This window comes from Triturus cristatus, chromosome 9 (assembly GCF_964204655.1).
Source record: "Triturus cristatus chromosome 9, aTriCri1.1, whole genome shotgun sequence".
In the NCBI taxonomy this organism is placed as follows: domain Eukaryota; kingdom Metazoa; phylum Chordata; class Amphibia; order Caudata; family Salamandridae; genus Triturus; species Triturus cristatus.
Window position 1 is genome coordinate 1,216,478,466 of NC_140592.1, and position 18,197 is coordinate 1,216,496,662.

At 43.4% G+C, this 18,197-nt stretch overlaps 1 protein-coding gene across 2 annotated transcripts in view; it reads right to left on the bottom strand.

Annotated features, from left to right (window-relative positions):
* Window positions 1-18,197, bottom strand: part of RGS6 (regulator of G protein signaling 6) — a 1,064,816-nt gene that overhangs the window by 25,059 nt on the left and 1,021,560 nt on the right. The window contains exon 17 of one of the 2 annotated variants that reach the window (XM_085627281.1): window positions 2,568-2,621. The exons of the other annotated variant lie outside the window; for it this stretch is intronic. Within the exon in view, the coding sequence (XP_085483407.1) occupies window positions 2,568-2,621 (54 nt within the window). The remainder of the gene's footprint in view (window positions 1-2,567; window positions 2,622-18,197) is intronic. 2 annotated transcript variants of the gene reach the window in all.

Below are 18,197 nucleotides of genomic sequence, written 5' to 3' on the forward strand. Positions count from 1 at the left end.
AGGCAGCATCAACTACAACCTCTCTATACGGCAAGGTATAGTTTGTGAGTACCTGCATGTGCGGCTGCATCTATGCTTGACACTCTCTGCAACACCAAGGCTTATGTGCTTTGAAGACCTATGCACCAGTTTCCAAACCTCATGCATAGCACCCATTCCACCCTCTCCCTCTCAGGCCAACCTACAATCAACACTCTTTCAATCATACACTTGAAGAGTGCCCGGGGGGAAGGGGGGCGATGAAAATCAGAGTGCGTCATTACCTCCTCAGTGCTACAAAGCACTATGGGGCATATTTACAAGAAAGTGACGCAGTGTGGCACCGCGTGCCATTTGGCTGAGCCGCATCTCTTTCAAAGCACAGAGATGCCTCATATTTGCGATAATATGTTTCATCCCCGTGCTTTCCTCTACACTGTCGCAACAATTGGCTGCCATGCACCAACTCAGGCACCCTTGCACCGTGGTGCAAGGGTGTCTGCATTTGTGGGGAGATTGTTTTTTGTGTAGGAAGGGAGACCTCCTGACCAAAAACAATTATGTGATGTGTTTTTCTCTTTCTATGTGTGCTGCAGAACCCCTGGGGAGGCGTAGGATTCGGATGCGTTCCCAGGTTTACGAAATGTTGTAAATATGGGAATACGGCAGAATACATGGGAGTTGTGTGGGAACACCACCAGCAATACCCTTGGCACGCCCCTTTCACACACAATGCTGCATGAAAAGAAAAAAGGCCGTATTTACGAAGCCACAAAAAGCCACGCAGGGTGGCTTTACGTGGTCTTGTAAATCGGAGCACCACACTGCGCTACAGGTGCTTCCAAATATTTTAGGCACCTGCGGCGCAAGGGGCTTGTAAATATGCCCCTATATGAGTTATAAATATGGAGTAGCTGCTTATTTACAAATCAAGAAAAATCTTTAGGCCTCACAAGGGGTAAAGAAAGCACTATAAAAATACCAATACAATATAATTGTCTGAAAGTAAAAGAGAAAGCCATTATATTTCCTGTTTTTAGTTGAAATGTGACAATAAGCCGAGATGCAGAATTTGCATTGTTACACTGAAAAGATAAGTATTGTACTATGAAACCTTGATCACCACGTGTAATATTTATGCTTGTCTTTCAAGTACAGCACTCTGTGCCTTTTGGCTAGGTTTCCACTACAGAAATACCAAAGACATTGAGGCATACAAAATGTCTCCTATCGGTAACGTATTAATGCGGCAGGAGGTTTGCAACCACCTCTGAATGTTCCTTTTTGCAGTGATACCAATTTGCACAACAGTCACCTAGTAAATTGAAAGGCAGGTTGCAAACCAGTTGGTGTTGAAAACAACTGACTGATTTGAAACCTGCACTTTCTTCAGTGGACCCCAAATGGATCCCTTCAAATGCTTGTAGATTGATTGTGTAAGTGCACGTGTACATGCGTTTTGAAAAATGAGCACAGGTGCACGTGCGCGAGCACACACATGCACACCAGTGCTTAATTTGTGCCAGTGTTTGCCGGTGCTCGGCACAGGCACTTAATTCTGAACCCTGGCACTTACTGTTACAACAGTTCACCACATGGTGACACTACCTATTTTTGAGCAGAGAACATTAGAAGACTTTTTATCAATTCAACATAAAAAACTGAAATACCTAATGCCAGCGCGTCAAAGACATTCTTACAAGTTTGGATGGCCCGGAATTGTTTAAATGGACAGATTGGAAGGAGTTTGATGACATTTGGCAGCTCTGTCAGGGGCAGTTAGTGGTGCAAGTTACAGTGGTTTCCTGAGAAATACCTCAGGCAGTGGCACTTATTTTTCTACAAATTAAGCACTGACATTGCACAAGTGTACGTGCGCGCACACATATGAACTTGCTATTACTTTCCTGCAGTGCTGTTTGCTTCTGGTTTCAGATGTCCCACTGATTGAGGATTTTTTGTTTTTACCACTTCTAAGAAGAATTAGTGTAATACATCGGTGTCATGCTCTATACCTGGAACTGCAGTTCATTGGAGTAAAACAGCATATCCCCAATCCGCAATGTGCTCAGAGTCATGTTAAGGATTGTGAGGGCCCCAAGTCAGAAAAACTTTGAATTGTATTACCCATTTTCTGCTAATTCATGCCCATGATGCCAAATAATATTGAATTATATGTTAAAGGATAACAGAGAAATACAGAGAAGTATGAAAAAGCAAAACTTCACTTTCCCAGGTGCCCCTTGGTAGGTGGGTGCCGTGGGTAATTGGCCACTTTGCCCATGCCTTAAAACGCCTCTGATATCTGCTACTAAACATGCCGCCATTTCTCACCCTTTGAGATATCCATGATGGGTTAAATTTGATGAAGAAAGATGGAGGTCTTTGCAGAAGCATACAGTTCCACTTGCAAGTCAAATGTTCCACCCGCCGTATTCACAATCATGATGACGCGTCACTGTGTGGATTTTTGGAACACTGCCTGGGACACAATACATGGACCTATCTTCTAAGGTTGTAAGATTGAAAAAGTGAAATGGTAATAAAGGAATGGACGGAACTGAGGTTAAAAGAAACAAAAAACTTACCACACTGCGTGTGAACTTTTCTAGAGAGGTTCTACGGCCTTGCTCATTCTCAGGCTTAAAAAAAAGGGGGGAGGGAGAATACAGACAAAAAAAGTCTTCAGCTTAGAGAATTTGTGTTTGTTTTTTTAAAGCGGCAGCAAGTCAGCAAAGCAAAAAAAAAAAAAGGAAATGGGAAGCAAGCAAAAAAAACTAAATAAATAAAAAAAATAAGCAGCCAGTGGGACTTGCAACTGCAGGAAAACAAAAAAGTCACCATCCTAATTGTTATGGTCAATAATGACCAGTAGTGTCAGGTACTATTGTCTCGTAATTGTGTCATGTCTTAGAGCATGTTTTATGTGCACCATACTTTGATATGAGGTTGTGGAAGGAAAATTATGGCACATGCAAACACAGCGATGGCGTAGGGTTATAGGACATTCACGATAACCAGGCTTTCATAAAATCCACATTGTAAAATTGAAAAATGGAAGAGGACCCTAGAATTTGAATGTAACCAAAAGCCATCAAACAGATGCACAGAAACGTATATTGAATGGATATTTTGTTAAGAGAAGTTTTTACCTCCATCCCACCAAACCAATCACACACATTGATGACCTGGTGAGATTAGAACAGATTGTTAACACCCCTTTTTCCAGTTATCCTTGTGATGAGCTCTTTTTGCATGCGGAACACAGCTTACGAATAATACAATTCACAAACACAAGACAGCAGACAGTATGATATCACAGGGAACAACCAAATACAAAAAAAAAACTGTTCTAAACTGTACGCAACAGCCTCAACAATAAGAAGTAGTAGCCAGTGCATACAGAATTTCAGAGTTTGTAGTTGGTGGACTGGTGAGAACTTGGTGAATTCAAACCCATCTGATTGCTTCTCAGCATATGTAGAATGTCACCGGTGGCCACAAACAAATTCGACTAGCGCACTATCAGCAAACAACTCTGGTATCTGAGGGCAGTGGACAGGCAGCTGCCCTTAAAGATATGGGAAGACCAGGACTCTTAGAATATGTGGAAAGGGTGTCGTTTGAGCAGAGGTGACACATCTAGACTAACAAGCTGTTGGTAGTAAGGGATGAACACTGCAAACAATTATTGGCTACCACCACAGAAACCGGAGTGTACAGAATTTGCTAGGCTATAGATATACATCTTTGACTCCATTCTTTGGTATCACCTGAGATGATGCCTGTAGACCGCGATAATTCCCATATCAACTAGTTTGTAACAGGTAAATATAGACAGCCATTGACCATAGATATTTTTACAACTGTTAACAACTATATCATTACCTTATCCACTCAAGGCACTTATTTTTGTAAAATGTCCCTCCTCCCTACAGAGCCATCAGGGGACCGACCAAAAGATGGAGCATTGAGGACTACGACCCTCTTGGCAAGAACCGAGCTACGAGCTATAGAGTGATTCCAGGGGAGTGTTTATTGGACAGGAGGCTAAAGGATGTGGCAGAAATTGAGGCTTGCAAAGAGAGACTAGTGTTCTCTACCTGCAACGTACAAGCAGCTATCCTGCGGTATCCTCCTTTCACTTTGTATTGCGTCGATGAAAGTAGCAGGTGGTGAGGGGGGATTCATGGACTTGAAATCGCCATTGTTTTTAACATTGTTCTGAGCTCGCTCAGAGAGTGAGGTGCTTGTCGTCTGAGCATGCTGATTGTATTCAAGGGTTCTGGCCATGCCAACTTGTTGCCGTAGTACCAGATAGGGCATAATATTGCTGCTGCCCATGCTGTTGATGTGCTTTCCATTGAAAAAGTTTGTTGGGAGAAGGCTGCCTTGAGCTCAATGGATGAACCTTAACCTCCAGAAGACCCTTTAACATCTTACTTGTCTTCAGCATTATCCTGGATTTGTGTTTGTTCCCTGTTTGGCTATGGATGTACACTTGCAATATGGAGATGTTTGTTTCCTTCATTGCTGTGAGGTCTCCTTTAAAAATACAGGTTTTACCAAATGTCTTGGACAGCCTTCTGCGTAGTAGTATTTGAGAGATTTCTTTTATGATAGTTGAGGTTTCATTATCTTTTGTGAGTGAGCTCTGACAAGTTCTAATCCGGCTGTCTCTGATGTGATACAGACCCTTGCGAGTTCTGCTGAACCTTCTCCTGCTGTGGTGCCCTGAGACGGCAAGGGATGGTGCCTGTGCCATGAACAAATTGGTTGACTCGTGGGTGTGCCAAGTCTTTTACATTGTGCTGCAGATGTCATTGAAAAGAAATATCTGTCCTTGTCTGCTTTGTTAATTGTCTTTAGCAACATGAAATAGGTGTAAGATAGCTAAGAATAATACATTTGCATTGCTTGCCATTTACCATCTGGCTTAAACAATGGAAACCGCCTGCGTCTGTTTTGAAAAATCTATTTAATTTTGTTCTAGAAACAAGAGTAGGGTCTACTGCCAAAGGTACTAAATAGACTGAGGTCGCATGGATTCAAATTAGGCAATTCTACAGAGGAGAGGAAGACTGGCACCTGTCATTGTGCTAGTCCCAGATTCCTAGGGGCTTATTTATGAGCCCTTGCCTCACTTTTGCGCCACCGATGCATCACTTTTTGTGACGCACCAGCGGCGTAAAAAATGAGCCTTGTTGCACCATATTTACAAAGTGATGGATCTAGGTAGATGTGTCACATTATAAACTCCTGCGCCACATTATACCTGCACCAGGTATAATGTATGCAGGGGGGGCGTTCCCACGCAAAAAAGGGTCGTAGAAGTGATGCAGTGAAATCTATAAGATTTCACGGCGCCACTTCTAGGACGCAAATGCGTCAATATCTTACGCCTAAGTGTAAGACTGAAGCAGGCACATTTCACATGGGACTTGCTCATGTGTAATGACCCATTCATGTAGTTGGGAAATGTAACTCCTTGCAATATGACGCGTCATACGGTAAATATGACGCATCATTGGTGTCGTAAGGAGGGCGCAATGAAAAGTGACTCATTGCTGTTTTCTCGCAGCGATGCGTCACTTTTCATAAATGAGGCCCCTAATGTTTATACTTTTTTCTAGTGTGTAACAGACCTAAGAAAATCTATATGCCCACAAGCAAGGGTGAAGAAGACTTTAAGAGGTTAAGTGTTACTTTTTATAAGTGTGCTGGAAATGATCAAAAGCCTTTTATTAGTTGGTTGCTACTTTTCACTAAGCATTTTCTGCACCTTCCATTGGGGCAGCCTAGCCTGTCTCTGACCTGAACCTAAGGTTTTTGGAATGAACATGTTTTCATACTCATGCGAATGGATATGTTATCCATATCAAATTCAAGTTTATTTAGAAGTAGTTAATCTTCAAAAATATACGACATACATATATAAAAGCCATCACAAAAAAATTGAAATAACAGTATAAAGAGAATTAGTACCTCAAACAGTATTCTTAAAATTGAATGTCTGTTATAAAATGTCATTTGTTTAATCCATACAGCATTAAGATATCTCGCCACATTACGAACTATAGTACTTGATTTTAGGATTCGTATGCCTTGTCCCTAGTGAATGACATATTGGTAAGATCAATTTCCTCCTGAGATTGGTGCAAGTGCTGCAAACAACATAACAAGTGCACCTCAGTTTCAGATTCTTTTTTGCTCACTGGGCAAGAGTCATCATTGGAATGGCTTTAAGAGCATTTTGAGCTAAAAACTTTAATTAGCAAGATTTCATTACTAAATTTTGTGTACTATTGCTTAGCACTTTGGCAAGAGTTCTGTCTAAAAATGGTTAAGAGAATGGTATGCTCTTGTGATCTAAAAATCTATCCTTGATTGAAGCGTTCTTGCATTAATGCACTTCCCTTCCCCAGTGAAAAGTATAAAAGCTTTGTTTGAATGCAGATTTTGTGATCCCTCTCGCCTTAGCTGGTCTATCCCATAAGGCAGTGCATCACATCTGAATGTAATTAATTCCACACCTAATATTGCCTGCTCATAGCGCTACCTGGCAGACGCTGCTCTTATTTTAACCGCCCTCGTTCTGTCGTTTATTTTAATTATCATTTGACTCACTTTGACCCTGTTCTTAATCAGTTCACATCTGCGCAAAATAGTTAATTGTTGCCCCTACCTGTGCTCTTACTCCCGGACCGCATCCTTGCACATTAAAATTTGGCTACTTTCACCGCCATTTCGGCGGCCCGGTCCCCGCGCTCTGTTTGTCTGGGACGCCATCTTGGGTTGGGGTGGGAAGCACTCTGCAGCCATTCGCTGGCACCGTCACGTGATCGGGCTAGAGGCTGCATTATAGCGCATATTTAAGGTGGGTGCAAGAGCACTTCGCTCCTAATATTGCCTGCTCATAGCGCTACCTGGCAGACGCTGCTCTTATTTTAACCGCCCTCGTTCTGTCGTTTATTTTAATTATCATTTGACTCACTTTGACCCTGTTCTTAATCAGTTCACATCTGCGCAAAATAGTTAATTGTTGCCCCTACCTGTGCTCTTACTCCCGGACCGCATCCTTGCACATTAAAATTTGGCTGCTTTCACCGCCATTTCGGCGGCCCGGTCCCCGCGCTCTGTTTGTCTGGGACGCCATCTTGGGTTGGGGTGGGAAGCACTCTGCAGCCATTCGCTGGCACCGTCACGTGATCGGGCTAGAACGCTACTTTATTGGTTGGCCATGACGCGCAGCGTGTACGCGCATCGGGGACGCCATAGTGACGCCGGAGTCACGCCAGAGTCCAGCCCGTCTGCGCCCGTCCGCGCTGAGGACGCGCTGGGCGGCTAGACTCTGGATTTGAACGGGGTTGAGGTTTCCTCACGGAGATATACGCATCAGGAGATGCTGCGCCTGAAACCTCGCTATATGAGATGTTCACACATCTTTGAACCTGACGACTTTCTTCGCCCTTTACCTTACGATTGTCAGTATACGTGTTCACTGGGCAACCTCGCCTCCTCCCCCTTCCACCCCCCTTGTAATCTCCCTGTCGTTAATAGCCTTAGGACAGTGGGAGTAGATGGCATATTGATCAATAGTCGCTCTTTGGTCAAAAATAAAATAATGTTCAGAGAGATGGTTTTGGATAGAAAGCCGGCATTAGTATTTATTACCGAAACCTGGGCTAAAGATTCATCTGGCCCCGATCTGATTGAAGCGGTCCCGGAAGGATACTGCCTGGCCAGATTAGATAGACAGGGACGAATGGGAGGGGGGATAGCCATTCTTTATCAGGATCACTTGCAATGCCACACAGTGCCTGTACCTGATCTTCTGGATGGTGTTCAGGCTTTCTTTTTTGTGATAAAGGAAGGGCACTGCCCCCTTTTTAATGGAATATTATTGTATCGACCTCCTGGCCCCAGGGCCAACTTTTTGTGTAATCTCCTGCACTATTTGGAGCCCTATTTTGGTCGAGAAAATTTTTCCATTCTTGGGGACTTTAATTACCACTTAGAAAGGCATGACCTAACAGATACTTCCTGTCTTATTGATGCCCTGGCGTCGTGTGGACTCACGCAGCGAGTCCGCGGGGCTACCCATCATGCAGGCCATATTCTAGATGGTATTTTCTCCAACGACCATCGTCTGATCGTTAAGGATCCGGTACATCTGTCCTGGTCCGATCATCTTGCGGTCCCATTCTTGTTGGAATGCCCTCAGAATGAGGGTAGCAAATCAGGGAAACACACCATGGGGACTGGCAGAAACTTCAGAAACATCAGGTCTGATTCCCTTATTCCCTGGGCTGGTAGTCTCTCCACCGCCGGCCTGGATAGTGTTCAGACTGCGGTTGGGCATTTCGGACGGGTTATCACGGAGGCCTTGAACGAACTGGCCCCACTACAGACTCGTCGTCGAGCCAGGAAGAGACCTTCTGCCCCATGGTACTCAGAATCCCTTAGACTCCTTAGGCAAGAAGTTAGGAGGATGGAGAGGCTTTGGCATGCTAGTTGGGATCTTAAGAATAAGGAAGCTCATAGGCTCCTGGTCAGGAAATATAAGGCTGAGATAGCGGAGGCCAAACAAATCTATTTCGTGGCCATGACAACTTCCCTTTCCTCGCCGAAGGAGCTTTTCAGGATCGTTGACTCTTTGGTCAACCTACAAACATCTGATCCAGTCATCCCCTCGCAAGATCTGTGCGATAAAATTGCTTCCTTTTTTCATACAAAAATACAAGATATCCATCTAGCTCTTGAGTTACAAAAAGCTTCGATCGGTGGGCCCTCTGGATTGGCTGAGGGGGACAGGATTACATCTGACATCTCCCCTTTGAGTACTTTCGACTCCTTTCCCCCGCTGGTCTTACAAGATCTGGAGATTCTGCTCGATAAAACCAACTCTGGCTCCCCACTAGACATCTGCCCTTTGAAGATAATTAAGCAGTGTAGGGAATCTCTCTTACCACCTCTACTAGAAATTATGAATCGATGTATGAGAGAGGGCGTCTTCCCCTCGGAGTGGAAGAGTGCAGTAGTTAAACCTCTGCTAAAGAAAGCTTCCCTTGATCCGGAGGTCCTAAAAAACTTCCGTCCGATCTCCCTGCTTCCAGCCCCTGCGAAGATGCTTGAGGCACATCTCAACAAGCATCTCGCTGCCTTTGTGGAAGGCTCGGGCTGCTTGGACTTTTCCCAGCACGGATTCAGGAGGGAACACAGTACTGAGTCGGCCCTCACTATTGTGCTTGATAAAATCCGCACCAGAGTAGATGGGGGCCAGACCACCCTCCTGGTCCTGTTGGATCTAACCGCGGCCTTCGACACCCTCTCCCCCTCAATACTTATACACCGTTTGAGGGAGGTGGGGTGAAAGACGCAGCCTTGGATCTGATGACCTCCTTCCTAAATGGAAGGGAACAAAGAGTCAAGCTGGGAGAGTTCTTATCTCCATCCCGATCGGTGCTGTGTGGGGTCCCGCAGGGGTCGGCCCTTAGTCCGACCCTATTCAACATCTATGTGACCCCACTGGCCAGATTAATCAGAATTTTCGGGATGGAGGTAGTCTCTTATGCAGATGATACCCAGATCCTCGTCTCTCTCTCCCATTCAGACGTACCAACTGCCTCGAATTTTAGATCTTGTATGGAGGCAGTTGGTCAGTGGATGGTTCAAAATTCGCTTAAGCTGAATGGGGAGAAGACTGAGGTGATGGTGTTTGGAGGGAATCAGAACACTTGGTCAGCCAGCTGGTGGCCTGATTCGCTGGGAGTATGCCCTTCCCCCACGATATCTGCCAGAAATCTGGGGGTGATGATAGATCCTGCCCTTGATATGGGCGGACAGGTTAGCAGAACCATCTCTACCTGCTGGGGCTTAATTTACACCCTACGAAGAATCAGGAAGTATCTCTCCCTACAGTCCAGAAAGCAAGTAGCGGTCGCCCTTATCGGCTCATGACTGGACTACTGTAATGCGCTGTATGCAGGGCTGAATAGAGGCCTGCTGCAGCGCTTGCAGGTAGTCCAGAATGCTGCCGCCAGATTTGTTCTGGATGTCCCTAGACGCTCCTCGGCCACTCTGGCTAGGAGAACACTGCACTGGCTACCGGTTGAATACCGAATACGGTTTAAAGTCTTATGTATGACTTACAGAGCCATTGCAAGGAACAATGATATGGGAGTTGGTTCTATCATCTCTCATTATACTCCTGGAAGGGACTTGCGTTCCTCCAGGAAATTGCTCCTCACAGTCCCCCGTATACGAAAAGCCAAGTGGGGTGGTAGGGCTTTTTCTACTCTGGCTCCTAAATGGTGGAATGATTTGTCTTTGGATCTCAGGTCGTTGCCCTCCTTACAGAGATTCCGAAGTGCCCTTAAAACTTGCCTCTTCCTGCAAGCCTATGTGTAAGGTGATACACTGATATTTTTATCTCTTTAATAGGCGCCTTGAAACCTGCGGGTTATTGTTTTGCGCAATATAAATTTTCTTCAATCAATCAATCAATCACCTACTCACATAGGAGGGCACCTCCTTGATCTGAGATTCTACAATCTAAAACATCTTGATGCTGCCGCTCCACTGCCTTTACTGTGGTCTGACCATCACACATTACCTTTCTCGGTCCTGACTTGTTCTACTCTGCCCAGAGCGAGTGGTAGATCACAGTTTAAGATCAGGGTGTGGTCTAGACTAGACTTCCGGCACCTTAATATCCAACTGAGGAGCATGATGCCGAACTTAACTCAAGACGTCGAGCAAGACCAGACTATGATTGATGATTGGCTGCGGGACTCTCTGGATACTGTCCTGCCAGCTAAATTTAGTCGGCCAACCAGAACACAGCCCCCCTATGATGAGGAGCGCAAGGTTAAGTATAAGTTAGCACTGAAAACCTACCACAGTCTTTGCAGGAGGGCCCAATCTACCTTCTACTCTGAGCACATTACATCTGCCCAAAACTGCCCTAAAACCCTTTTTAGAGTTGTCAAGGACCTTTCTGACCCCAACATGGTTTAGTCTATGCCCTTATCCCAGCTTCAGTGTGACAAACTGGCGCTGTTCTTTGTAAATAAGATGTCGGATATCCTACAGTCACTGAAGGTGGATGGGTCGGCCACTACTCAGGCATAACCCAATCTACCCTCCTCTGTCAGCAAAGACTCGAACATCACAGCCTTCCTACAAGCTCATCAGAAACTGGACTCCTAGTCCAATCTCAACCTGCCTATGTTCATGTCACTGATGCAAACAATAAAGTCCGGTTCTCCTAGAGACCCTTTGCCCCCCATGAAGCTCAGCAGTTTAGATCTGGACATCTTACAGCTGCTAGCTTTTGGCTCCTTTAAAGGTCAAGGATCCTGCAGTATCAGATATGGTCCATCCATTGCAAGCTCTAAGGCTAAGGCTAATGGTCATTTCCATTAATTGGGTCACTAATTTTGACCATTTCTTGATCAAGGGCAGGTCCAAGCTTGAGCCCACAATTTTTCATCCTCATCATCAGTAGGTGTATTTAAAAAGCCATCAAGGGGTTCAAATGTGATGTTAAAGTCTCCTGCGACTACTGATGGTCCACCAGCTAGACTCCCTCTAGTGCAATCTCAAGCTGACTATTGGTTGTAGGCTCATGGTTTTTACCACAGTTTATATTGTATATATTTAAAATAAACATTCTAGCCCCTCTACAGTGTAACATTCAAGGCCTATAATGTCCAATGAAGGAATGGGCATTACTTGAATTTTAAGGCTGTGAAACATGTTTACCCAAATAACTAGGCCTCCTACTGGCCTGCCCCTAGCTTGTTGGAATGCATTAATAGCATATGTTGAAAACCCAGACCTGTGGATAGGATTAGTACATCAAGTTTCCTGAAAGAAACATATGTCATGACAGTTAATGAAAATTACCACAATCGAGATTAGACACCTTCAATTGGAGACCCGCTACAATCCATGAGAGCAGTTTTCACTTAGAAGGGTCAGCAATATTAGAGGGCAGAGCACTGTTTGGTACAGAGTTATTATAAAGTCAGTCCACGGAGTGTAAGTCCACTGCAGGCCTACGAGCCTACACAAAATGTCCAGAAACCCTTTAAGGATTTCATCCATGAAATACTGGAGAGCTGCCAGAGCATTGCAGAGTCCGAAGGGTATGACCTGGTATTCTAAAAGACTGTACTTCATTCTAAACACAGTCTTCCATTCATCACCCTGTCAAACTCTGTGATGGTAAGCGCCCTGGGAGTCCAGTTTAATAAAGATTACAGCCCCTTTAATTTGATCCAGTAAAACAGATATCAAGGGCAGAAGATGTTAATTTTTCTTTTATAGTTATCCAGTTGATTGCTCTATAATTGATATGTATACACAACTTTCCTCCCTTCTTGGGTACAAAGATGAGAGGGGAAGATGCAGGTGACTGGGAGTGTGGGATGAAACCTGTGGCCAGGTTTTCCTTTATATAGTCTCACAAGTATTGTGTCTTGAGCTCACTCAAAGCGTAGATCGTACTGCAGGGAATACTATCTTCCGGTACAATCTCTATGTGGCAGTTATAGTCGCGATGAGGGGGAAGCGTACCGGCTTTTATTTTGTCAAAGATAAATAGATATTCTTTGTAGGAGTCAGGCACACGTACGTAACAGCAAAGTTGATTCTCTATGTTCCCATGAGGTAATAACTGCGCTGGACCTAATGACAGATTAGTAGTGTCTATTCCCAGAGTGCAGTTTTCCTTACATTAATTTGACTGTATCTAACTAGTGCGTGTGCCCCAATGGACAAGTGGGCAAGTGAGTTTAAATTGCGGTGCATCTACTAAGTCAAATTTTACCTGTCCTATATGGGTTTCATTTACTGTCATAATTAACCATTCTGTATGATGACGTATTGGTCCTGATGTTGAGGTTGAACAGCCAAACTTTCTTCACTGACTCAGAATGAGTTTTCTGAATGCATGAGATTTGTAGCCTTTTAGCATAACTAAGATCAAGAAAGTTTATGGTCGCCTCAGATCTCACAATTCTGGAATCTCAAGTTGTCTGCCATCGTTTACTGATAAAATTACATTTATATTTAGTTGGACTGCTGACCCTTGTAGAGTATTTGCTAAAACTCTGGGGGTCCTGGTGAGACCTGCTTCAAGTTCTAGAGTAGATTTGATCTTGTCAGTTCTGATAGTCACTACTGCCTGATTGTGTCCTGCTACCTTGCCATCTTTATTGTCTAGATATTCCCCTGTTGCCCGACAGTCCATGATGATGTGACCACTCTGGCCACAGTACATGTAAAGCTTATGCTTCCTTTTCTTTTTGCATTCTTCTGGAAAGAACGGGCCCGTAGTACTAAGTACGTGCATCTGTTCCACGCCATAGTTTCCTCTCAAGGTCTTGTCAGGGTGTGGCTTACTGGGGTGTACTATAATTACTTTGTGATCACTCTTCGATCTATCCCCATGCCCTTCAGATAGTCTATGGTCCAGTTGTACAGTTAAGTCCATTAAGTCCTCGCAAGTCTTGGGGAGATTAACTACTTGCACCAGAACATATTTTAATTCTCCCCATAAGCACTGATAAAACAGAGAACCTTTCAGTTCTTCAGGCCAATAGGTATCAACAACCAAACAGTTGAACGTAGTTATATGTGAGAGCTGTTCTTGAGTTACCGGTTTTAGTGTCAGTAATTCTTTGTCTAAAATGAGTACATGGTTCTTTCTCTCACATAATTGTTGTATTTGTCTACAGAAGGCTCCAGAATTATACAGTATGGGTTTTTTGTTTTTCCATGATTGTGATTGATCAACTAGCTGTGTTTCTTCCCAGATAGGACAATACAAAGGCCGGCTTCCTTTGATCATCATGAAAGGCGGCTAAAGGGTCCCATACAACAGTTTTAGTTCTCTTTTATGTTCTTGACTCTCTGCCTGGGAAGACTGGACCTCCTAATGGCAATTATGGTATGATGACTAGTTCTGTAGTAAGAACCTTATTGGCGACCATCGCTCAAGCTGGGCTGCATTCCTGGGCCTGACAATCTGTCAGAGGCTGGTTAGCCAGTAAACTCACTAGATCGACTAACCAGAGATACCTGGGTCCAGTGGGAGCGATGAACGAATCCTGATGTTTGATACCCAACTGAGCTTTCCAGATCAAGCATCGGATATGCTTAATCTGAGACAATGCCAGCGGAAGGGAGGAAATGGGATGAAAGAGAAGATATGACAACTGTCTCTGAGAGTGGCTGTGCAGGCTGTGTTCCTTCACACCGCCATGCTTGGTGATGTCCCTTACTGTTTTTAATTTGCTGCCTCTCTTCCTTTTCAATTACATTATTTCATTGTATTGATGCAGGGATAAAATACTATGTTTACTACACCTCCCTACCACTGGATGCTTAATCCCCTTTCCTGCTCCATGTGTGTGTACAAACTCTCATCATACCTTATTTTCCTTTGAGCCTCTCTTTGCTGGTAGGAAAAGTATAAATGTCCAACCTCAAAGGTGTTTCAACTGTAGATTCAAACTCTGGACCTGGTTCTTGAGAGTTTGCCCAAAATGCGTCTTAATCTCTGAGCACCTAGAAACATGTACTCTCAATCGCTCTTATGAGTTGTTAGCTTTATCTGGTTGTTAGGTCCTGTGCTTGTCACAGCAACCTCCTCAAGCAATCAGGCTTAGCTTCACATAATGTCTCACAAATCGAAGGGGTGAAGGGTGAAACTCCAAAACCGGTCCTAGGATGCTTGTTTCTGATCCAGGGAGGACCTGGCTTGGCAGTTTGGGCTGGACTGCTTCCATGAGGCACAGGGTCAAGACTGATTTGCATATGGCCAGGTCTAAACTGGGCTGGCATGGTGAGCAAAAGAATGTTGAATTTAACCCAGATCTCTTGACTGGGGGTGGATGTTTTGATTTATTCTGCATTCCGTCCATCAACTATGTGTCTTTTGCAACTTAGACTTGGAGCACGAGCAGCGCGAATGAGTAAAAAACCTAGCCCTCATATCGTAAATGCCCATGTTATAAATTCACTCTAGGGAAGCACAAACCTCACTTGCGCTCGCCTGCTTGCATTTCTGGAGCCTCACAGGAGAAAAATTCCACCATGCAGCTAATGGTGGAATTTGTCCAGAACTCCACCGTAAAAAGTACCGCATTGCATCCAATGTATGTACCATGACGTTTTAAGTCTGAAACTTATGTTTAATAAAAATATGTTCTTTTTAAATGTACCGCAGAGTGACAAAACTTTCACGGGTGGAACAAAACATTTCACCCACCCCTAGTTTCTGGGTTGGAGTGAAGGAAAGTTCTATTTTCTTCACCTTCTCTGCAAAGATGAAAAGAAGTTGGAGAACTTCTCACATCTTTATTTGGACTTGTTGATCAACTCCTCTATTAGTACAAATAGATTGTTTCACAATTTTGAAAAACCTTTTCTACCGGTGTGTTTCATTATCTATCTCCCTTTTTATATAGACACATTTGCATTGAAGACATATTTTTTATGTTTGGGTCTTTAAATTTGAAGTTGTGCCATGTACTCTAATTAGGATTTTGATGACAATTTAGTTCAAATTATCTTAAAGCTTTTCTACATTCGTTCAGTTCTTTAGAGAACCAATCCACTTATTTTCTGATGTTTAATATTTTCCGCGATTCTTTGTGCAAAGTGTCCATTATCCCTATCATGTTTTCATTGTACTGGCTAGTCGTCCTTTGATGTGTTACTCTAAGGAGATGTATTGTAATATAATTGGCACTTCTGAAGCTAGTATGGGAGTATTAATTTTTCTCAAATATCCTAACCATTACTTGCGTATCCTGCACTGCCCAGTGGTGACAACTTTTAAACAGAGGACAAGATTGTGATTGTGAAAGTCATCTATCCAGTGTACTGGGATTGGTGGTCTAAAATTTTGCTTTTTGTAAATGTGGGGGTTGCATTTACTTTATTTGAGGGAGGTTACTATTAAATAAGAATGAGGATAAGAAAGATATGGCAGTTTCATTTTTCATCTCATAAGTGGAGTTGAGGTCACTGATGAAGATGTTGCTCGAGATAATTAAGGATTCAGTATTCCATAAAGATTTTGTTGTCTCCTGGTGGGTGGTAGATGACACAGCACTTAAAAGGATTATGACATGTTGAGAGGTATTGGAAGCTAGAAGAGAGATCATATTATTTGGGCTTCCATATTTGAAGGTGTATTTATGGATTATCACTAGCCCACCACCTATTTACTCTTTTCTATGCAGGTAGATGAAAAAAGTATTCCAATGTGAAAAGTAGGTCAAACATTAATTGGCAGCATTCTTTGAACTAACTTTCAACCAGGAAGGTAAGATAAAGGTTGTTTAAGGTGATTTCATCTGTAATCTCCACACTAAGCTTTACACCAAGCTTTAGTAAGTAAGTAAGTAAAATAAATGTATAGAGCGTACAGTACCCAAAGGTGTCACAATGCTAGCAAAGCCTTCTAAACAGATGATGGTCTTCAAGTCCTGCCATACGGTGGGGCAGCATATTACATAGTCTAGCTGTGGCATAAGTTAAAGATATGCCACCCCATCAGGCTCTGCAAATTTTGGGCACTACCATTGGCCTATTGTTGACAGATCACAGCCCCCTTATCGGTACATACCACTGGAATTTGGCTCTAAGGAAGTGGGGGCCAGAATTGTAAAGCGCCCTGTGATCTATGCAAAGACATTTAAACATAATTTTGTTTCTGATGGGAAGCCAGTGCAGGCCCTTCAGCTGCTGTGATGCTCACTCAAATTTAGGCATGTCCAAAATAAGCTGGGCTGCAGTGTTATTGGTCACCAGTGATCCATTAAGGGAGACCTGATTGATGTTAAGATACAACAAGCTGCAATAGTCCAATTATGAGGACACCAGAGCAAGAACAACCACTTTACGCAGCTCCATCGCAATTAGAGGAAACACCATTTTTAAAGATCTTATAGTATGAAAGAAAGAGCTGGTGGTCTGGCTAACTTATTTATAAAAGATAAGCTGATCATCGAAGATCACCCCAAGATTCTAGGCTGAACTAAATGGAGATGGATGATGACCAAGGTCTTCCAGCCACCACATAGAAGTTTAATCTGAGGGATGGGTGCCAAAAAAACAAGAACCTTGGATACTATCTGTGCTTAGTTTTAGCCCTGAACCTAGCAGCGGTTGAGGAGACACCATTTGTGATGGTAACAATAATCTGTGTGTTGTCAGCATAAGATAACATCCGAAAACCAAAAGATTAATCAGTTTGGCTAGTGACGAGACATACATTTTAAAGAGGGTGGGGTTTAATGAAGAACCCTGAGGAACCCTGCAGGGGAGATGAAAGGATTTTGCAGTTAACTGTCTATAACATGCTTTACTTGCTTACTTTGAGAGTTATTAAAACACTGGTCTTCTATGGCCTTTAGTGCCATGTATCATGGTGCTATAATGCCTTGGCTTTCGTCTAGTGCAAGGCCTAGATAAAATACATCTTTTGTGGGATAAGAACTGGCAATTCAGAGTGTTTTCCAAAGAGGTCATGCTAGTAGTTGTGCACGTAAGGTCAGTGGATTACAACCTCACTTTCTTGAGTATATGAAGCTCAACTGAGATGATTTTCCATTTCCAAGATGGGTTGATAAACTATTTATAGGTTAAACGTAAAAACTGGAGATGTGATCTCGGCACCATTCATGGGTATGGGTGGGTCTTCTTTGGGTCATCACCTAGGAATGTTTAAGGGTCCAGTGATAACAGGAAATGGATCAAGTGAGACATTTAGGTTCTTGTAAAGTCTTGTTTGTGGACGGAGGACACATTTTTCTGTGGAGTTGAGATTTGTAGGAAGTTGGAGTGTTAGGGAGAGGTATTGGATGAAGAGGCTGGATCTGAATAGCAGAGTGGAGATTAGCATGTGGGGTGGTGAGGAGATCTAACATGAGTTAGTGGGGGAGGAAATTGGTGTAGGATGTGATGAAAATGCTAGTTTCATTAGAGAAAAGGAAAGAATCAGTCAGAATCTGTAAAATTGACCTGGTTTTGTCCACACCTTGATTTTTGATCTTGCCATTTTTCAAGAAGGAGAGCACGATATTTCTCAAAAGAGCAGGGAGTGACACAGACAATTTCTAGCCCAGCAGGGTTTATAATTTTAAATCAATGTTTGAATCTTCTTTAAATAGATTTGACAAGAGAGTGTTGTTGTGAGA